General features: G+C 43.2%; 1 protein-coding gene across 1 annotated transcript in view; it reads right to left on the bottom strand.

The window, feature by feature from the left end:
* The window catches only part of LOC144799843 (sodium/glucose cotransporter 4-like), a 791,764-nt gene that overhangs the window by 367,788 nt on the left and 400,318 nt on the right, over positions 1 to 23,658 (bottom strand). Inside the window, exon 8 of the mRNA XM_078671423.1 lies at positions 19,798 to 19,933. Coding sequence (XP_078527549.1) covers positions 19,798 to 19,933 — 136 coding nt within the window. The remainder of the gene's footprint in view (positions 1 to 19,797; positions 19,934 to 23,658) is intronic.

Below are 23,658 nucleotides of genomic sequence, written 5' to 3' on the forward strand. Positions count from 1 at the left end.
TCCTAATTTTAAGACTTTCGGTATTCACAGAATGCATTTAGGAGTCCTAAAGTTAGGAGTCCTATCTTCTGTGAATACCGAAATGAGTAAGTGTCTTCTGTGAATACCAAAATGAGTAAGTGCCTTCTGTGAATACGAAAATGGTAGTAAGTTTAGGATTTTGTCTTAAGTTAGTTCTATGAATCAGGCCCTAAGCTTTTATTAAAGCAGGCATCCACGTTAAGGGAGCTGCCTTTTTATTTAGATTCATCTAAATCTGCCCATAATTGTTCCCAAGGTGGAAACGATCTTTATAACTTGAAACAATTCTCCACCTTCCTGAGGGGCACAGATGTTTAGATTATGATAGGCAACCACACAGTTGTATTTTACAGAAGTGGTAAAGGAGTTCAATTCCATTTCTCATTTAATTTCTGTTGTGGTAGGTAGGACTAAATTAATTGTATTTGCCTTAAAGTGGATCTAGAGAATTGTGGCAATATATTTGCTCCAAAGTGGATAACGTTTGATCGCCTATTCAAACCCAGTTTGCTTCTGTTAAATTTAGGTATCCAATTCTTTGCTCACCACTTTCCCAATGCAGTTTTTTATACAAACAGTTGTCATCGCTTTATTATTACTGGGTAACAGCCCAAACTGGCTGCGTTTGTCAACTGTTTCTCATGTTTAACATTCAAGGGTGAAGAATCATACAACAAATACATGAATGGATGAAAATTTATGGGCTGTTCCTTAAAGCCATATCAACTCATACAATTTACATAACAGGAATGATAACAAATAAGGGAAATTACAATATTTGTGCAAATCATAGTAAAACAACTGAAGCAGAAGCAGGATAAATCATTACCAAAATGGAGACCTTACACTCGCAGGCAAGGCAAAGGGCAACATCATGTGACGTTATCCAAACTTTCATGTCTATAACTGCAGAAATGGAGACCAGAGTTCTGTCCTTTATATGTCCATGTTCGTGTCAATGTTTGCAGGTCAAGAAGAATGAAACAAAGGCGGGGTACTTTAATTTCAAGTTCAATGTTACGGCAAGTTGCTGCTAGTCATGGGTTTGGACACTTTGGGAGCTGTCTACGACACATTTTTTTATTTGTTCGTAGAGACAGATATTATTTAAGGTGGATATAAAACGGATATATTTTTTCCAAAATATTTGAAAACAATGAAATGACAAATCCTGCTCCCAAAGTGACTGCGTGTGGAGCTGCTGTAATAATACATCAATTGCCTGGTCGCTGGGCATTGCTTTTGCGTAAGTTGATGGGTCGAGCATCATGGTACAGCATCAATGAACTCTGGTCAGCGAGTCTTAATTAAACTAATGCCTGAGGATGGCAGCATTCTGGGCTGAGGCTTGTTCCTGTGGCTCGAATTCCAGACAAATTTACTCCTGACTTGCTGAGTGTCAATGGTAAAAACATGATATAAGAAGATTGTAGGGTGATATGTTTAGCCAGGTGTAGAAACGCCTATCAAATCCCTCCAGTCCATAGGAATCACTCCTAAAAGTGATTTCAGAGATGGATCTGAGAACTGTCTAGATTATGTCTGTAACACAAATATTAAAAACGTAGCCTTGTCTTCCAATTAATCGAGGTACCCTGCAATTGATCCTCAATTTTGAAACAGGACCCACAGCTATTTGTAAGTTGAACTGTGCACTACATTCTTTCTGTGTAATGCCATGGAGTCTTAAGGATTGAACCACATGTAAAAGCTACCACCTTCCATTCCTCAAAATTAACTCCGAGCTTATTTGCATGACCATAGTCTCCCAGGGCACATGTTGTAGACCAACCCTGGTTTGATCCAGCAGGACCATGTTGTCTGCATATTGCAAAATATATTGTGGTACACCAGGGAGTCAAAGTTAATATATTTGCAACAAAAAAGCTATTTGGAGGTGATAACCCTAATTTCCATGAAGAACTGACTCTAAATTCCAGCACTGCATCAACAGCAATTTGTTTCAGATGTTCAACTCAATGTAGTAATCTCAGCTTACAAAAAATAATAAATTCACACTGATGTGCTCATGAGAATTGTCTTTAAGCATTATTCCATGCAGGAGGGAATAACTGGGTATGAGAGTTTAGCAGTGCAAGAAATTGGTTACTGGTTGAGGGGGGGTAACACCCTACTCTAGCAGCAACCAGAATTCTTGTCAGGGTGAAACACAAGCAAACTCCAAATGAACCTAGGCTCAACCCTCTGGTAGCTTGGCATAACAGCCTTCAGGCTTCACCTAGAGGCAATGTGTAACATATTTAAGCAGACATAAACAGTAGTGAAGTGAAAAAGAAACACATGAACAATCCCACACAAATTTAGATAAATAGAGTAAAATGTGATAACGTGTTTGACACCAAAATGACAAAGGTCCAGTTAGGAGAACCGGAGATATGCAATTTTAAATGTTTTGTAGGAACCAAGCACTAAGAAGCAAAAGGTGGCAACCGATATTAACTGGTCTCAGTAGATGGGTTCCAAGTCACAAGTTGAGGTCGACAGTGATGGAGTGCAGACCGTACACAGGGCTGAGTTCAGAACCCTGAAAAGTAACTAGTGGCCTGGGCGTCGAGATGTGAAGCCCTTGCATGAAGCAGTGCGGGCCATCGTTGAGGAGCTGTCAATGAGTAATTACGATGCGTGGTCCCATGTCAAGGTGCATCGCACAGCAACAGAGTCGATGACTGTCGATGAAGAGCTGTGATACAAAGTCCAATGTAGTTCTCGAGGAAGCCATTGGAGTTTGCGGAGACTTGTGGTGAATTGTGTTGGTGCATGCGATGCAATGCACTGGGCCAATGTTGGTGTTGGGCTGCCTCGGAAGCCGATGGGTGTTGCAATGACTTTTACTGAGATGCATATGCATTAGGGATGCGCTGCATCATGCTGGGCCTGAGTTATTGGTGGGCTGTGTCGCTGTGTGTGGAGATGCGTTGACAGCAAAGAAGCCAGTTTTGTCCCTGTGGCATGAGCAGGGGACCAGCTGACTGACCCTTAGAGTTTCCTTAGAGTCTTGGGTCCACACACGTAGGCTGGATTCAGTAGGGCAGCTTACAGCAGCTAATATGTCATGCTACAGCAACAGCAGGCCTTCGGCAGCCAAGCAGTCCCTCGTCAGCAAGCAGATCAACAGGGTAGATTTGATAGCTGACCTGTCCTTCATCCTGGCAAAATCCACAGGTCCAGAAATTATCTGAAGAGTTGAGTCTGAGGGTCCACTACTTATACCTGGTGCCCACTTTGAAGTGGAAGAAGCCACCACAGTTCTTCCCCTTCCGACGTGTCTGGAATGTCCTTCCTTCCTCCCTGGACCCAGCTTGTCTGGGAGCACAAAAGACCAGTGTGCAACCCTATGTGAGTGTGCTGAGGAAGAGTCTTTGAGATATGCAAGTGTAGTAGGTGACAGCTCTGCCCCTCACCTTGACAGAGAAGGCCCTTACTTATACACCTTCTCCCCTTTGTCTTACTGTCTGGGAGTAACACGCAAAGACCAACTGACAGCTGATTCTAGTCATGTGTCCCAGGATACAAGCTGCATTTTTCTCTTCTGGATTGCCTGGTTAAGGTGGCTGGTCGCATGCTTTTAGGACAACTGCAGGATTGGGCCAAAACAAATAATATCCTCTCGGACTTACAGATTGGTTTTAGGGCTGGGCCTGGAACTGTAGAGCAGGCCATTAACCTAGATTTTTTATTTGGCAAGTACTTGCATCTGAAAGGTGGCAATTTGTTTTTAGTCTTTGTAGATTTATCTTCTGCTTTTGATTTGATAGCACATGATAAGTTATGGGCAACCATGGCCAACATGGGCGTGGACTGCGCTATTGTGAACTTCCTTAGAGATTTGTACACCCAAGGCAGATGCAGAGTCTGTTATGGCCTTAGCGGCAACTGTACTGAGACATTTAAAATAGGAAGAGGGGTACGCCAGGGATGCGTAATGGCCCCCTTCCTGTACAATCTCTATATTTAAAGGGTAGGTGACATATTGGCAAGCAACTGTGCGGACCTACCCCAGGAGGGATATCGGTGTATACCAGCTCTTTTTTATGCCGAAGACACAGTATTAATGGCCCGCACTCCTATTGCCTTGCAGCGTATAGTTTATGAGTTTTCTCAGTACATGCAAAACCTTGGGCTGAAAATTAATTTTAGCAAAACCTTTGCCATGAAGATCGAGAAGAGGACCACTCACTGTCGTGACATCCTCATTGATGGCTCCACAATTCAGTTCACAGAGTCATTCTCATATCTGGGCATTGTCTTCAACCAATCGGGGTATTGGCAAGGTGCGATTAAATCAAGGCAACTTAACTTGGTATTAAATATCCGAAGGAATTGGTGACAATTTACAAGGTCAAAGGTAGATCCACTGCTATGTACGGGACTGAGCTCTGGGGGCATGGAAAGATTGATATACTCTAGCTTGAAGAAAATGTTTTTTTTTTAGGTCTCTCCTTGCTCCTCCGAAACATAGCCCAACCTACGTGTGTCACTCCGAACTAGGAGCCCCTTACATGGCAGATCTGATCAGGATCCAGCCAGTGCTATTTTGGCACAAAATATGGTCATTTGAACATACAATTCTCAATTGAGCCATAATTGCTGATTGTCTAAAATGCTCACATGCCCTTAACATTCCGTGGCTCAAATGAATGTAAAACTGTCTGACAGACCTGGGCCATCCCGAATATTACAATCTCCCAGAGAGTCTGGCCAATGTTGAAAGAAAAGTCTTGAAACTGATAAGCATCTCATTAGTGGAGGAAATCAGATTAGTGTCTGAAATCGGTAAACTCACTGTGTTGAGGAATCTAATGATCTTGACTAGTCCATATATGCAACCATCAGAAGACTGCCGTTGAAGGGGCCAACATCTTGGGAGTAGCAACAGGTAGCGGGCTAGTTCTTTTGCCCTGACTGCATAAATGACAACGATAGCGCGCATGTGCAGCGGGCGCGCCAAAGGTAAGCCTGTCTATGCCTGTCTGCTCCCAAATGAGCTCAGAGCCAGGAAATGCTACACAAATCAGGGTAAGTGCTTTAACTACGAACCTACTAACTTATTCCGCTAAAACCCTGCTTGATATTAGAACTAGGGAATCAATCAAACATTCTGCCTCCATATGATGCTCCAGAAAGTTCCAAACTGTCCTGGAAGAGCCGGTAGCTTGCAGGACCTGCTTCTTTCAAGGAGATCTGACAATGACTAGCACACTGCATCATAAAAATTAAATTGATCAAGACATAACTAGTCCCAAGAACATTCAATGTAATGTAAGATCTCTAGCAAAACATCCCATTGAAATATGGGACATGATTACTACACACTCCCCAGAACTCTGTTTTTTTCACTGAAACATGGTTAAATCTCACAAACCACCCATCAATCAATCTAGCCATCCCGGAAGGCTATAAATCTATTCATCTAGCTAGGGATGGAAAAATGAGGGGTGGCATTGCTATAGTTTTCGAAAACCATCTCAAGGTGCAATGGACTTCCACCTTAAGCAATGACAGCATAGAACTGGGTATCTTTAAAATAACCATGTCTCCCACGGATAGTTGAAATGGAGCACTGATTTATCGACCTCCAGGACCTAGAGCTAATTTTTCAAATTATTTGATTGAGCAAATAGCTCAATCAAATGTATTTTGCAAATTTATTTTGCTGGGCGATTTTAACTTTCATGGCGTGGATTTCTCCAATCCCGAAGCGAACAAGCTTATAACTAGTCTTAATTGAATTGGACTTTCCCAAAGGGTCACCGGATCTACACATCGGGCTGGCCACGCCCTGGATATAATCTGTACTAATATCAATCAACTGACCTGTAACTCTCCTTATCCCTTAACATGGACCGATCACTCCATGGTTATGTTTACCATCCAATCTCAGTCCACTATGAGTCTAGCAGGGAATGCAGGACGGAAGAAGGAGTTGCATAGACCTTGTCAAAACCTATCCCAGGAAACTTTTAAGGAGGTATTCTAGCCTTATACATCGGAGAGTGGCTCTGACGACTCTGACGTCTCTGGGATGTTGGAAGGTTTTAACTCCACCTTAGTGACAGCACTGGACTCCATAATTCTTCAAAAAAATATAGCTCAGCTCAGCGGCGGCAATCAGACCCCTTTGTACACATCGGAGCTAAAAATTGATAAAACGATGGAGAATCAGTAAAGATTCGTTGGACAGACAAGCATATAAGCAATCTCTATCCAGTTATCATCAGAGTATAAAAACTGCTATGCGAACCTTTATTATGAATCAAATTGAACAGGCTAGTAACTCATCCAAAGTCCTGTTTAACATAGTTAAGGAATTTGTGTCACCTCAAGCTTGGAGACAATCCCCGGTGGAATCTCAAGAACTATGTGACTCATTAGCAGCCTATTTTCACGAAAAAATGGTGCATATTTACGCTAACTTTCCAACTACTAAGTCCCTGAATCCTGAAACCCTTACAGGACCAGGTGAACTGGTGACACCGACAACTAGCACCTTTGATCAGTTTGAAACAATTACCTTAGATGAGGTCACCAATCTACTACCCTCTGCTAAATCCGGCTCACCATGCAAACGCTGCCCCGCAAATAAAAGCCCTTCTATCTACTAGTTGTGCTCCTGAAATTCAACGAATTTTTAATTGTTCAATTCGATCAGGTATCAACCCTCACAATCAGGGTTCTGTCCAGGCTTTAGCACTGAGATTGCTATCCTGACAGTGACTGACTCCCTTAGGGAGGTAATGGATGCTGGAGGATCAGTAGTCCTGATCCGCCTAGATCTCTCCGCGGCATTTGATACCATTTCACACTCAAAGCTCGTGGAGAGACTACATTCCTGTGGTATTCAAGGCACATCACTAAAATGGCTGCAGAATTTTTTGGCGGATAGACGTCAAATGATTATGTTAGGGCCCTACCTTTCAGAGAAAACCTGCTTAGATAAGGGCGTACTCCAGGCTCTTGCCTAAGTCCAACATTATTTAATGTTTACATGGCCCCTTTGGTGAAAATTGTACACCCATTAGGGTTCGAGATAATTATATATGCTGACGATACTCAGCTTATGTTTACAATCGGTTCCAACATAAAAGCTGAGAAAATCCGATTTTCTGCAGATATGCTCTCCATCTCAAACTGGATGACAGAGAACTGCCTACAGTTGAATCCTAGTAAAACTGAGGTTATGCTAATGGGGAAAGCATCAACGATTTGGATGGATGATTGGTGGCCGTCTCAGCTGGGAGTTACCCCCACCCCAAACAATTTGTGAAAAATCTTGGATTAAAGCTTGATCAGACATTATCTATGAAAGATCACATTGGCGCGGTCACTAGCACCTGATATTACAGCTTACGTCTCCGTCGCAAGATTTTGCCTTATCTGCCCACCAAACACCGTAGAACCCTGGTCCAGGCCATGGTGATTAGTCGCCTGGACTATAGAAACGCACTGTTGGCTGAAGTAGGCGAGACGTTGCTTGCTAAATCGCAAGTGATTCATAACACAGCAGCAAGAATGATTCTGAATCGCCCAGCAGGTTCTCCCTCAGGCCCCTTTCTGAGAGAGCTTCACTGGTTACCAGTGAGAAAGCTATCTAACTTCAAGATCTGCTGCCTCACCTATAATGCCTTAAACGGCAAAGGCCCCTATTATCTGCAAAATAAATTTACTAAACAGGTAACTGGTCATAACCTCAGATCTAATTCTCAAGCTCTCTTAAAGATCCCCCGAATACTTCTTAGTCGCACTCGGGGCAAAGCTGTCTCGTACCTTGCCCCACGGTACTGAAACCAATTGCCTATTGCTCTGCATGAATGTACCTCATATAGCATCTTCAGGAAACAATTAAACGCCTTTCAGTTTTGAATCTATGCATCAATTTGATTATGGTTTCCACCTTTCAGCCTCTTTCACTATGTAAATGCCGAGATGCCCCCGGGTGAGTTGTGCGCTTTAAAAATATGCCTAACATAACATATCTAACCAATGTATATAATCCGCGCCACTGGTTCGTGTTGATCCGTTTTTGTTTGGATATTTTCTACCGTCTAATAAGTTTTCCTACTACTAACAACTGGTTACCTGACCTGGGGAATTGCGCATGTGATGATACTTCACCATAGAATACAATGCATACTGTGCTTTTCTGTAAACATTTTTCAGGACTGGGAAAGAAACTCATTTAACCCTTGTTATTACAGCTGGGTTTTACACAATGCCGCCCGGCTTTTATCTATCTGTAAATGCTACCGAACTTATACATATGTGCAGTAATGTCACGATTTTTGTTGGCCGTTATTAATTACAGGAAGCAGTTGTAAATAGTAATTAAGTGATTATGCAGTGATGACAGTCTTTTTAATATTCATGTTTTTATATAGAACTAGCAGCCCATCCCGAAGTTGTCCGGGTATGAAATAGAATGTGTGTAATGTGTGTATTTGGCAAGGGCAATTTATTTTAAAATCTCGCGGAAGACAACATTTTTTGTTTCATTAGAATAGGGATGGAGAAGGCCCAGCTGCAGCCCTGGTTGATGTTAGCAGGCGCGTGTAATTGGTGTAGTGATCTGCCGCCTGAGCCCGGCTACAGCCCTGGTTGATGGTAGCAGGCGCGTGTAATGTCGTTGAATGAGAGAGTTATCAGCCGCAGGTAAGTCCGTTTAATGAGAGAGTTGAGTGACAGCGAGTAGGAGAGGCTGCAGTAATTGTCCCCGCAGACGCGCTCATTTGCGTGTTCCCCCGCTTGAGGGCCAGATGCAGGCCTGTTTGATGTTAACAGTCGCGTGTTCCCCCGCTTGAGGCCCAGCTGCAGACCTGGTTGATGTTATCAGGCGCGTGTAATTAGTGTACTGATCTGCCGCCTGAGCCCGGCTAGAGCACTGGTCGATGGTAGCAGGCGCGTGTAATTTCGTTGAATGAGAGATTTCAGTAACAGCGCGCAGGAGAGACTACAGGAATGTTACTTACCAGGCCTCCAGATGAACGCGTTTGTCACGGCCACAGCAGACGATCTTCTGATTAATGTACGACCCACATGGCATGAAGGCCGGAACGTAGCACACGCCCCCAGCGTTTCTCACGCCCCCAGCGTGCCCCTTGATGAGGCGCAATTGCGTTCACATGGCATGAAGGACGGACACACGCCCCCAGCGTTTCTCATGACCCCAGCGTGTCACGCCCCCAGCGTGCCCCTTGATGCTGCACAGCAACGTATTTGGCGCTTGTATGTACGACTCACATGGCATGAAGGGCGGACACACGCCCCCAGTGTTTGTCACGCCCCCAGCACACACCCACAGCCCACAATGTGATGGCCGTACCACATGTCCCCAGCGTTAGTCACGCCCCCAGCCCACGCCCACAGCACAACGCAGACACGCCCACAAGGGACTACTTTTAAATTTATAGTGGAGTTGGCCTAACGGCTAAGGCGCTCGACCTCGGACCTAGGGATCTGGGTTCGAGTCTTGGTAACAACGCCAAACATCCAGCGATTCTGGGCAAATCACTTAATCTCCCTGTGCCTAACAAAAATGAATGTGTGTCCTCATGTAACGTAACTGGTGCTATGTAAAGCGCTCTGATACCTGATTCAGTTCGGGTCAAGATCCCGCTATATAAAACTCTGCAAAAAAAAAAATATATGGTGGCCGTCAGCATAGCCTATGTCCTTCTGCTGCAACTGCCCTTTCCAACGCTGTATTGGGTGTTGTGATTGGTGCTGTGGTTACTGAGATTACCCGCCTCAAAGGTTTGGGCTCTCTCTTTATAATATTAGTATGGATTACTTTTTGTACTGTGTTTTAAACTCATACTTTGGCTATTTTAAATTATTGAAAAACAACACAAAAACCTACCGGTCTACAAACCATGAGCTATAGTATAACAGAGAGTCCTGAACGTCTAGGCCAGAAAGAAAAGACAGCATGCATTAAGTAGAAAAGAATCCCATCAGCCCACATACGTGGCTACGCTTCGTCATCTGGGATTGGTGGTTGTTTGCACCATTTGTGCGACCAACCAGAAGTGGTGTCAAAACTAAGTTTGTTTCGTACCCCAGTGATCGGTACAGCCACTCGCCAGTCTTGATCAGTGGTGCTGAAGGTTTGCAGTGCAAAAAAGTGAAAATCATAAAGTGCAATTGGTAAAATTGACTACTAGGATTATTAAGTATTAAAAAGGAAGGTTTAAGCATGGCAAAAGGTTTATTTTGCCAGGTCGAAATAGCGGTTTAAAACTGCATCTACAGGCTACAATGGCAGGATTGAGACATATGTGAAAGCCTACTTAAGTGTGTGGCACAATAAGTGCGGCAGACCAACTAATATCATTTAATTTACTGGCGCTGGGTACTTGTGGTGACACTTTATTAGGGACTTTCAACTAAATTAATTATGCCAATTGGGTGCAAGCCGATTTCGCCATGTTTAACCCCTTCTGCGCTAATGACAAAGCCAGCTCGTCATGGGCGTTACCTGCGCTACGAGGATGACGAGCTGGCTTTGTCATAAACAAGCCATTTTTGAAATTCCAGCGCACAGCGGGAATTCGCGGTAGCGCGGAGGCGGTTAAAGGCGCGAGCACAAGCACTTTAGCTCTGGTTGTCAGTGGTAAAGTGCAAAGTATCATAAAAGTGAACAAACATGTGTTCTGACAACAGCTGGGTGAAGGCAAAAAGTTCTTCACTTACAGAGGTGTCTGAAATGTTTTTCCTCCCTGCCATGGCCCCAGCTTGTCCGGGGGCACAAAAAACTAGTGTGAAACCGTATGTAAGTATGCTGAAGCAAAGTCCTTGTGATATGCAAGTGTGGTGGGTGACAGATGCGCCCCCTCATCGTGACAGAGATGGGTCCTCCTGACACACCTATTTCGCCTTTGTCTTAGTGCCTGGGAGTAACACACAAAGATTAACTGCCAGCTAAATCTAGTCATATAAGCCAGGAAACAAGTTGCAGGCACCAAATGGTTGAAAAAGTAGGGGTGGGTGGAATTTGAGTAATTGCGTTACGCAAATCTCCGCTAAATGGTAAAAAATCTCCGCGAACAAGCAGAAATTCCACGAACACGCGGACTTTGCTTGTTCGCGATGCATTTGTACTGTTTTACTGTTCGCAATCGCTGTTTGCGTGCTTGAGGGGAAATATCTCTCGAACAACCATTTTGAGAACGCAAACAAGCAAAAATTTCACGAAGTCGCGTAACGCAGTATTTTGGGCAATTTTGCATTCTCCGCCGAATGTGAAATTACCCAAATTCCGCGGGCAGAACGGTATTTACCGCCCATGCCTAGAAAAATGGCAACTTTCCAAAAGTGGCCTTTTTAGAATTGTGGCTTGAAATCTGTCTTTACCATTAAAGAGGGTTTCAAATTTCAAGCCTTTAGACAGCAAACTCAATATTTCGACTTGCTCCAAATTAAAAGTTATCACTAATCAAATGTAGTAAGGTAACCTAATGCTAGCTTATGGGAGAGGTAGGCCTTGCAGTAGTGCAAAATGAGTTTAAGAGTTTTTCACCACCAGGACATATAAAGGTTAAAAGCACATAGGCAACTTTTTAAATGCACTGCACCCTGCCCTATGTGCTGTCAAAGCCTACCCTAGGGGTCACTTATAAGTATTAAAAAGGAAGGTTTAGGCCTGGCAATAGGTTTATTTTGACAAGTCAAAATGGCAGTTTAAAACTGCACTTACAGGCTGCAAAGGCAGGACTGAGACATGTAAAGGGCTACTGCAGTTTGGGGCACAATAAGTACTCGAGGCCCACTAATAGCATTTAATTTACAGGCCCTAGGTACTTGTAGTACCACTTTACTAGGGACTTACATCTAAATTAAATGTGCCAATTGCTTGCAAACTAATTTCGCCATGTTTAAAGGAGACAGCAAAAACACTTTAACTCTGGTTATCAGTGGTAAGCGCAAAGAGTAATAAAAGTGAAAAGAAATGTGTTCAGGCAACAGTAGGGTGAAGGCAAAACGTTTGGGGATGACCCAGCAGAGAGGGCCAAGTCCAACAAGCAGAAAAGGAGTGATCTATAGAACACAAAATACCTTGCTGCACGCCCAAACGTCTCCTGAGTTTACAAGGCAATAGTTGGATTACCCTCTTAATTTACTCTGACTTCCATAAGAAATTACAGGGGCAAGTTAGACAACACAATATCCGAATATGAGTGAACCTCTACCCACCATGCATCAAAAGATGCTTTGTCATATACCAACTAAAGCAAAAGAATACTTGTTACCCTACAGAATTAGCAAGTACAAAGTTGCTGCAATTGATATTTTGTTTGTATTTATGACTTCATAATAATGTAGTCTGAACATATTTTGAAGTCCCGGGAAGGACATCTCCACATGAATTGAAAATCAGATATCTGAAGAGTTGTTTACGGTTATGGTCTGGAAAGGTTTATAGTCACTGCTGTTCACAGGACAGGAAACGTGATCCTCAAAATGGTACTGCGGGCCGTCCTGGGGTGAGAAAAGTACCGCTATGCAGGTCTGAGTGGATAGGAAATGGGTAGGAGATGATCGATATCTGATTAATAATGAAGGGATGCTAAAGAACGGTTCAACTTCAGTTACATAAAATGGCTCTATCACATTTAACTTTGTGTAGCTTGGTTGAGAATTGTTTTTCTAGCAGATGTATTAGTAGGCTCATTTTTATAATCTGGCTTTCCTTTATCACTGTGTGCACGGTCTTCGAAACGATGGGCGCAAGAGTTTGATTTAAGATGAAACTCAGAAGAGTTTGCTTGATACCGGATAAACGAATGGTATTAACCTATGCAGCTCCCACTCAGTCAACCATTCTGGTTGAGTGCACTGCTATTCATTTTTATAGAGTTGTAGTAAGAAGCATTTGTCACTTCAATGGGCTAACAGTGTCATGAAGATACATAGCAAAGGTGATTACAGTAGTGTGACTCCCAACCATAGCATTGCAGTCTTTTTTCAAATATGATTATCGCCCTCGTCCTTATCCCGGTTAATTGACCTCATATGGAGATTGGACGGAGATGAATCCCTTAGGGTTTTCAGCTGGGTATCATTGACAGTGCTCCCCTCAGTCTAGAGTGGTGATCCATACTTCTCTGGTGGCAACGACAGGGCCCAGGGTTTGGAGTTGATGGTATGCACTTTAATAGGAAGGTGGTCCCCACCTGTGTTGGTAGCCGATCAGCCCAGATCTTTGCGGGCAGTGGGGCGGCATGTTAACAGCATAAATAACAGCAGTATTGCAGAGTTTAGCAGAACCAGGTTCATTTGGGGGCGACCAGCAGAGTTAGTAGTTCAGGTTATGGTGAAGGGTGGTCAGACTACCTTACTCATTTCATCCAAGGTAGCAGACTCCTGTAGATCTTATATGAGCAGAGAGGTGTAATGATGGTGGCACAGACTGCCCTGCAAGCATCCCCGGGATGTGGGTCGTGGAATACAAAGGCAGTCAGGACCATCCAGCCACCACCATTTCTACCTTGGTCGTGTGTCCAGAGTCAGGCAGGGGTCATGAGGAGACAAATCTAGGGCAATCAAATGGTGCTGCTTGGGCAGCAAATAGGCAAGCAAGCTGCTCAGACGTTTTCAGGGGGTAAGTAGAAAGATTCCCTGTTACAGTAGGGCAGCGGAGGCTGGCTAATGCAGGGATATAGACTAAAAAAGTGATCCCAAGCTGGAACCTCTTAGAGGCTAGACCTTCCGCTGGCCATCTTGCCTTAATTCAGATGGTGCTGCCCCTTCTGAATAAACCCAATCTGGATTCCTCTAACTGGCCAAAATCTTGGAAAAGCATGTTGACAGACAACTCTCTACTTTTGTGGCGAACCATAAATTGCTCCAACCCTCACAGTCAGGGATCAGAGCATGTCACAGTACTGAATCCGCAATTCTGGGTGTCACAGAGTATCTTAGGTGGCTCCTGGATGATGACGGGATGACAGCACTGATTCTATTAAACTTCAGCACGGCTTTAAATACTGTGTCACATGCCACGCTACTGGAGAGACTGGCCATTCTAGACTTCAAGGTCTGCCCTATCCTTGATGGAATCTTTCTTGAGTGACCAAACATTCCAGGTCTCCTCAGCAAATGTCTCCTCCACACAACATGCCCTTACCTCAGTAGTTCGCCAAGGCTCAGCCTTAGGTCTGGCCCTATTCAATATCTCTGTCCGGATGACCTGGTTGAAGGCTTCAACCTGACCTTATATGCCTATAAGAATGACATAATCATCTTCTCTCTATTATCCGCTTGGGGCCATAACTCTGAGGCCCTGAATTCCTGTCTGGATGGGGTTTCCTCATAGACGAACACAAATTCTCTGAAGCTTAATGAAGAAAAGACTGACATACTGGTGCTGGGAAAGAACCCGTCCCTATGAGGCCCACAGCACTAGCACCTGTGCTCTCTTCCTGTGCCGGCCTAAAAGGGTGAAGAACCTTGACTTCCTGCTAGGTGAAAGGCTGTCCAGAAGCCTCAATTTGTGAAGTTGGCCTCTACCTGTTTTGCCATCTTGGAATGAGTGTGCAAAAACGTTTGTGTTCTTCCATTTTCAGCCAAAGGACTGTCATTCAGGCACTCATCCTATCTGAATTCAACTACAGTAATGTCCTCTATTTGGGATCTGAAAAAGCATCTATAGGAAGGCTGCAATGGTACAAAACTCAGTGGCCAGGCTGCTCTACAGACTCCCAAAATATGCATCTGCCTCTTCTCTCCTGCAGGGGTTGCACTTATTTAAATTGGATAAACTGATCCAATTTAAAGACCAGTGCTTTGGGCAGAAAGCTAGTTCAGGAGCTTGCCCCTGATACCCCCACAGAATGGTGAGACCGTATCAACTGGCTTTCTCCCTATGTTCCAGTGATCTCTCCTTATGGACGGTTCCGAGAGTTAATCGGGCTCGTATGGGCGACCTGTTGCCTATCAGATCTGTAAGCTTCGGAACTATCTTCAGCAAACCTTGAGAAGCTGTACTTCACTGACTACTTTTCAGAAACAGTTGAAGACCTGGATGTTTTGAGTTAGTGGTTTTGCTGCACCCTACCCATCTCCTAGCATCGAGAAACCTTGTGTGTGCAGGTGTTGAGCTATACAAGCTTTAATATTAATAGCATGCTGATGCCATTTGGCGATATTGCTCTTTATATGTTGTAGGTAGGAGGTAAATCTGATTTGCCCAATAGGATTCTGCCTGTATTTGGATGGTGATTTATATGCTAATTAGAGAAAGATACATCTATGAAAGTCAGTTTTCTCTGCAGAACAACATAACCAGCCATCATTCTCAAAAGTAGCCCAAGGCTTTACTGTTCTTTGTTTTTTGGGGCAGAAAACTCTAACATTGACCTGTCAAAATAGTCTGTAGAATTATGCAGGCATTCTTGGTGTAGGAGATGGCCATATATTGGACCACATTTCAAGGACATTCTCCAGGAGTTTCAGGGTCCAGCTAATATTGATTCATTAGTAAGTGACTGGTTGTTTGACATTACAGCCTATGAAGAGTTTTAGTTTCAGGTGCAGCTAATCTAATTCTGATTATGATAATTAATCTTATAATAACCTTCACATTTTGAAATGTTGTAATTAATAATGATGCTATTATCCAATAGAAGGGCAAATGTATACTTTTAGGCATAAGTTCAATAGTCTGATTCACCCCATTGGCATACAGTGATTTTCTCCACTGAGCTACAGCCCCCAATTTCTTGTAGGCAAACCATACTCCTAAGAAACACTGGGGCAAAATCACAAAGGCATTTGCGGCCACAACCCTAAGTTTATGGACACAAATGTTTGCATTTATACCCACCAGCAATTCACAAAGGAAATCCTGGTAAGCATAAATCATTTCTCTGTAGCGTACCTCTTCTAGACAAATGCAGAGCTATACACAGCATATCGCAATGGGTGGTAAGTGAGCAAAACAAAATATGGTCAGCCTTGTAAATTGTGTGTATGTCAACAAAGTTGTACATTTGTGGGCATTCAAAAACTCTGATCCACTATTTTTCACTCTTGAAATGATTGCTGATTTACTCCAGCAAAAGAATGGGGTAACTCCCATTCCAGAAAAGAAAGGTGAGCGGATCACCTCCAATGCTAGAGGAGATGTACGGGAAGGGTTTCTCCATGGGGAAAGAGTTGTGGGTGGAGAATAGTAATACAAAATACACGTGCACAATGAGCATCATTTCCCCAGTGCCTGACCCTTTATTATTATTATTATTATTATTATTATAGGTAGTTTTGTAGCGCGCTCTGCTACTGGGGAGTATCCTGGCACGATGCGGAGGTGACCAAACATAACACAGAGAGACAGCCTAGGCCTGACAACAAACAGATGGGTCTTGAGATCCTTTTTAAACTTGGATAGACACTGGGCGGTACGCAAATGAAGAGGGAGAGCATTCCAAGCCTTCGCAGTTACCACTGAAATAGATTGGCCGCCCAGCCTAGCCCGCTTATAGCGGGGAAGAGTCAGTTTGGCCATCGAGGCCGACCTGAGACAGCGAGAAGGAGTGTAGAAGGAAAAGCGCTTCCTCAGGTAGCCGGGGCCTAGGTCATGGACAGCTCTAAATTACAGCACGAGAGATTTGAACATAATTCTCTGAGCTACAGGGAGCCAGTGGAGCGCGCGCATATGTGACCGAGCGCTCTGCCATTTCGGAATGCTAAACAAGAGGCGGACCGCGGCGTTCTGGACAACCTGCAGTCGTTTGACCAGATACGCCGGGATACCACAAAACAGTGCATTAGCATAGTCCAATCTGGACAGGATGAGGGCACGCGCAACCGTTTCCCTAGCTTCTCTGGGCAGCAGAGGGAAGAATTTTCTTAAAGCCCTTAGCGTAGCAAAACAGGTCCCTGACAGCTTCTTGATATGGTCCTCAAATCTGAGGTCTTCTCCGAACCAAATTCCGAGGCCCTTGACTATGGAGAGATATCTACTCAGGAAATCGAAGCTTGGTAAATATGTCGAAAGACGTTCTCCACAGTATGCCTAGAAGCATGCACTTGGCTCAACTTTCAAGGCATACTGCTGGGGAAATTTGTAAATTCCGAGGAGAGGTAAATGTGATTCATTCATAAGAGTACTTCCGTTGGTGCTGATTTAATACTTTCTTTGTGAATTTCCTCCTTATATTTACTGATGAGATTTCCAGGCATACTGCCAGGAATATTTGCAAAATCCATAAATAGTAAAATTGCAGTAAAACAAAGCAATGAAACATGAAATTACTGTGATGTCAGTGGCACAGAGGCCCATTCCAGAGCGGCTGATCTAAGAAAAGTGAGTGGTAAAGTAAAATCACTATTAATGGAACTACTGCCACTGTAAGCAGTGTCAGCAAAATTATTATTTAACATTTTTTTTAATGAAGCGCACATGCACTCTGGAGAGTCTTTTGGCGAAGACCAGCTGCCTCACAAATGATCTAACGACCTTACAAAATGAAAAACTTAGGGCCCTGTTTATGAAGCGTAAATCGCTGCATTGCATTACTCTGCCCTGGGAAGGCTTTCCATGGGCATTGCATGGTTGTTCCCATGCAACTCCAATGGATTTTGACACATTCCCAGATTTATCATTATTGGTAGACCTGGGAATGTGGCAAAAAAGATACCTCTTCCCAGGGCAGCCGATACAAGGAGAAATATCTTTATTTCTCCTCTTTCTATGTGTGCTGTATTCTGCATAGATAAAGGAATATGCCACAGGGGATTGTTTTTGCGCAGGATGGTACCCATTCCTGCACAAAACAAATCCTGCATGTAACAAAGGCACGGTGCCAAGGTGCCTGCATTGGCACTTGCAGCCCATTGTGCACCAGTGCTGTTAAAAAACAGGAATGCGCCATATTGTCCTAAATACTGCACATTCTTGTCCTTTCCCTGTCTTGCAGCGCTGCGGTACATTTACATAAATATGCTCCCAGGTTTTTAATGCATTCCTATAATCTAGAAGAGTGGACTGATCTCTAGTAGTAGTAATAGTAGAAAATGCTTAATTTTGGCCATATGCCATAAAAGTTGTACAGTAGAAATAGGCTCAAACACAATACATTTGGCTCATAGATAAACAATACAACACTCTTGGAGATCTCCCACACATACAAATATCACATAAGATACTTCCCTATCAGCCTAGTTCCCTAAAAAAAAGAAACACAACTCACAATAGACAAAAAACAAAAAAGGAAAGGCCTGCCATGTCTAATAGTGGAAATTATGCATGCAGTAATAATAGTGCTAATAGTACTTTTGTTGCAGTTACAGACCATACAAACAGTTACAAGTATGGTTCAAGAATCATAAATATTAGTTAAAACATAACAAAACCCTTCCCCTTCCCAACAAGTGTTGACACCTACTCCCATATCTCAAGTCAAGGACACATACATGCCATATATGGTTCTGTAGGTTGACCAGGTTGGGTAAAGTGCAACTGCTCAAGCATTATAACAGGAGACCAAGTTGTTATCTGGCCATGCCCACTGCCAATAAAAATCTGCTCACATAGAAAACAGTGAGTATGTTCATATCTGAGCTCAATATTTGAAGGGCAGGTATATAATGCTGGAGGCCCAATCCCCGGCAGTAGGGTTTCAGCCATTTCGCTATAGCAGAATACAGTGGGCAACAGAATAGAATATGTTCTATGGTTTGCATCCAATCCAAACATATAGGAAACAGTTGTTCTAACTTCAGGTAGTATTTGTTAGTACAGCTCCATGGTGCCTAGATGATCTGCCTTGCAATTTCAGATATTTACAACAATTTATTTTGAAGATGTTTTAAGAAGAGAAGTGCGATTTCCTCGTGGGGGTACATTGTTTTAATTTCCTTATTAGAAATGGGGTCAGTGCCCTGAAAAATATTACACATGATGCAGGTAGCTTTGAATTTAATAAATTTTCACGCTGGAAGTTTGAAAAGCTGCTTTAGCTGGTCAGAGATGGAGTACATTTTTTTTTTAGATTAAAGACGATGCGAAACAGTGCATTCTGGATCTTTTGGGAATCTGTTTAGTGAGTATTGGGGCAAATCCAGATAAACTGAGTTGCCTTAATCCAATCAAGATTAAACAAGAGTGATAGCTACCATAATATTTTTAGGGGAAGTGTGAAATGGCATTATTCGATGCATGGTGCAGATATAAAATTAAGCAAGACTTTAGTACCATATCAATTTGTTTGCCTAGATTTAGCTTTCAGTAAATGATAATCCCTAAAGTGCCAATACCGGAATCCTCCTCTGGACAGTTTCCCAGATTTAATGGTTCGGGGGAAGATTCCCATCGATTTATTATGCTGACGATAGGTAGGATTTCGGATTCTGTTGGATTCAATTTAGGCAAATCATCCATGAAGCCACTGTTTAAAGCATGGCTTGTGACCTAAAGTTAGGATACCAGGGGTTCTCTTTCGGGTTAAACAATATTTGTATGTCATCTGCATAAAGAAAAGGCAATTACATCACAAAGTTACAGTCTACCATCTCAGCATCCCCTGGAAAACATCTACACTGTGAATGGTGGGGCAGTTACAATTGACCAGAAGTCCACAGGTTTCAGAGGGCCACTGGACCCTAGATAGGACTATTTTTTGCTACCCACCCAGGGACTGGAGTTGCCTTTTCCATGTTTGAATTTGGGTTCTGGCACTTGCTATGCCAAAATGGAGAACCATATTTAATTCAATAAAACATTATGTGTGTGTAAGCAAAAGATAGTGAATACAATCTTACTTGGATAAAGTGCTCTGCTGATCATGCCAGGAAGGACCACAAAAAAGGTGGGCAGTATTTTCAAGTAGCCACCTAACACCGAGCCTCCTTTTGCATGTGAAAGGTTCTTAGCTGAGAGGGACCTCTGGACTAGTACCTGAAACAGACAAAAAAGAAAGAGACAAAATGCGGTTATAAGCCAATAATAATGAATGCTCCTAGTGTCAGAATCTATCAAATTACTAACATCCAAATTTGCCAAAGCAATATAAACTAGAAGGTCTTTTGATGTATGCACAAATGGTGAGATTTTGTGGTACCCTACTTCCTGTAAATTGTATGTTTTAAAACAATAACACTATGGGTCACACTTAGAGTCCCAAAGAAATCCTGATTCATGTTTAAATGGGAGTTTACATCCATAGGAGGATTCTGAGGTTTGCTAAATTTGCTGCATGTCTGAACTTTTGCCCTGCAACATTTCACCATGATAAACCTGGCGAAATTGGAAAGCATTAATCAGATGAGAACATCTTCAATGTGACATGTTATGCCATATTCTGAGCAGACAAATCAGGAGATACGACCACATCTATTATTTCTGCACTCTGCTATTAGTATTTACCTTGTGTGGGATTACTGAAGCAAATCCAAGGAAAGAATAACTACCATTTAAAAAGAATTAACCCTCCCACTAATCAGAGAGAAGTCAGAATGTTTTGTGAAATGGTGGGCTACTGTCTTCCATGGATACCAAACTTTCCCTAGTGACAAAGCCTCTACAGAGTTTAATACACAAGGACGTGTCTGATCCACTACCATAGACAACAAAAACATAAATACCTTTCTTGAGCTCATAGAAAGTCTTTGCCACTCCCCGGCTCTAGGAATGCCACATTACAGTAAATAGTTAATTCTGTATTGCAGTAAAACAACACGGCGCTCTCTCTCAATGCCTACACAAGACATGGTGAATTCCGAAGACCAGGGGCCTACTTCTCAGCCACACTGGACCCAATTGACACAGGGGTGCTGGGTTGCCTAAAGACAGTGGCAATGGTAGTTGGGAGCATACAGCAGAGTGAGGGCATCATAAGGGGCTATCCTTTTATAGTGATGGTTCTCCACTCAATGGAGATGCTAGGTGCAGATACTAAGATGAAGCATTTGAATACTAGCTGCCTTACTAAGTACAAGCAGGTTATAATAGGTGGCAGATGACATTATGTTGAAAAGGTGTTCTTGCTTAAACCCCGCTACATTGTTGACATTGTCTGAAACAAAAAGGGGGGGGAAGTTGAAAATGACTGTCTTGATGTGACTGAGATGTGCACCATGATGAGACCTGATATGAAATACCTGATCTCCCATCCCATTATGTACTGTATGTTGACGGCTCATGCTTGAGGGATGATGGGGAAAGTTGAGATCTGCTTATGCCGTCTGCACTTTAGAAGGTGTAGCGGAAGCCACCTTTTTTTATCTTTGTTTATCAGTTTTCATCATACCATAAACAAACACAAGTGCCATTGGGTAACGTAAAGTGCAACAACAGAATACAAATTGCAAGAGAGCAATGATGTTGAACATAACCGCAACAGTGATGACAGTTCAGATACCCAGGCAGGAAGTACATGCTAAAAAGAAAAACAGTACAGGAAGGCACACAGCATAAGCATAACCAGCTGGGACAGTTGCATGGGGGTCAAGTGCAGAGCAACCCAGAGCCCTACACTTCTATGTATCTTTCTCTGGCGCATCTCATGTTAACAGATAGTCTCTCAGTGGTTGCCCTATGTCCTTAGGCATAGAAGGGGGGGGTTGGAGAGTAGTGTACAATTCACTAGTGTTGGTGCAGCATATTAGACTCTGCAACCACGAATGAAAGGTCTTCAAATGCATCTCTCCAGTAAGGTGCCATGCTCCTACAGGTCCATGTTAAGTGAGAAAAGTCAGAAGCTAGGGCCTTTTATTTTGGGCAGTTTGAGGGGTGGACGGGTTCTATACGTGCCATTGTAGCAGGTGTGGAACTTATACTGAATGAGCTTATGTCAGTGGTTAAGGGACACCAAGTGTGTTTCTGCACAACAGGCACACCATACTTTGTTAGGCAGGGGTTGCCTTAGATCTAATTCCCAGGTATCTCTAAGCTGTGAATCATGTACTATCAATAGGCTCATGCCTTTGGAAGTGAGTCTAGCACTTGTGGTGTAGGTGATGACAAACGTAAGCGACATGAACTCCTCCAGGGTTAATGGGCAGGATGTAATCAGGGCACGTAGGGTGCTCTGTAAGCTCCTAAGTATGAAATGTTCAACATCGGTGCACTGGAAAACTGCCTTTCTTCCATATGGGAGAATACATACCCATCAGGGAAAACAGCTCCATAAGTGTGGAGTGCAAAGGCAGCTAATGTGCGTTGGACTAGCTATTCCTGGGTAATAGAAAGCCATGGGCTATTTGCCAGGGGTACTGCGGGAGTGTAAAGTTTATCTGTGTTGAGAAGTTGAGCAAGTCTATGGCGCACCCAACTTGTGTTGGAGAGAGTTTGTATGTCATTGGAGTCTAACGGTTTGTCCATTGGATGGAGTGTGCACAAGGTCGCCGGGGCTGTAAAGATTTTTTCAGGGATCGCATAAGGGAGGTGCGCATCAGAGTGAAACCAGGAGGGATCAAACTAGCACTGTGCTGCTGGGTAATACATTTGGAAACGTGGGACACCAAATCCTACTTTTTTGTATGAGGACATCTCAGCGAATTCTGGGTTGTTCACCTGTCCATATAAGCCATAGAAATAGGCTACGTTGGGTCTTGAAGAAGGAGTTTGTACGTGGTATGGGCACATTAAAAAGTAAATAAAGAAACTGAGGCAGCACCCCCATTTTATTGATGGCAATGTGGCCAGCAGTAGAAAGAGGAAGCTGAATCCAATGGTCCACCTGTGATGTTAGTGTTTCCACTGCTGGGCCATAGATCAATCTTAAGACTTGGTCTTTGTCGCAGTTAAGTTTATGTTAAGGTATCTACACACGACTAAATGGTGGTGAATTTGGGGAAGGATATTCACTAGGTAAATCTCATTTATACTGTGTACCACATAGTACAGAAGCAGTAACTCATGACAGTGAATCATTATTTGCTGTTATCATCTTCACCCCTTATTTGGATCCATCCACTCCAATCAGACCACGTAACGTGATAAAGAGGGCCTTTTGTGTTGCTTAAGACTCGCTTCAGATGTCTTCAGAAGAGTGGTGATGTACTACTACAGTACAGTCAGAAAACCAGCTGTAGAATTGTGGCTGCATGTGCCATGTGGCACAACATAGCACCAACACGAGGCATACCCCTGTACCTGTCTGATACTGATGATGACAATGAGCCATGTCCTCTCCGTCAACCAGCAGATGGCTCAAGGTCAGCAGAAGGCAGACAAAGACGTTCTAAAATCATGCACAATTATTTCTAAAGTCAGTAATAATGAGACGATGCATTTAATGATCTCGCTGCTAATTTTCATATGTATTGCTTTAGGTAAATATGTGATCACTAAAAAATAAGTTGTGCCATAATGTACAATTTGTGCAAAACCAAATGCATCAACACAAACATGACAAATGTTTGTAATTCCCCAAAACAACCAGCACAGATACATGCCCATATCACGTTTTCCCTCCATGCACTCCACTAGGCTGTTCACGGACTCTTTACTATCTCTGAATCTGCACTATGTCTCGAACTGCGATGTCTGTTTTCCATCACAGGGGCAGTGACACTACTGAGGCTGGAGAGCTCCTCGCTATCCCCCCACCTAAATCAGTGTTTCTTTCAATCCTAGCAGTCTGCATGTTCTCAATTATCTGCGTGACTTGCACCAAAAAT

This window comes from Lissotriton helveticus, chromosome 1_2 (genome assembly GCF_964261635.1).
Source record: "Lissotriton helveticus chromosome 1_2, aLisHel1.1, whole genome shotgun sequence".
In the NCBI taxonomy this organism is placed as follows: Eukaryota; Metazoa; Chordata; class Amphibia; order Caudata; family Salamandridae; genus Lissotriton; species Lissotriton helveticus.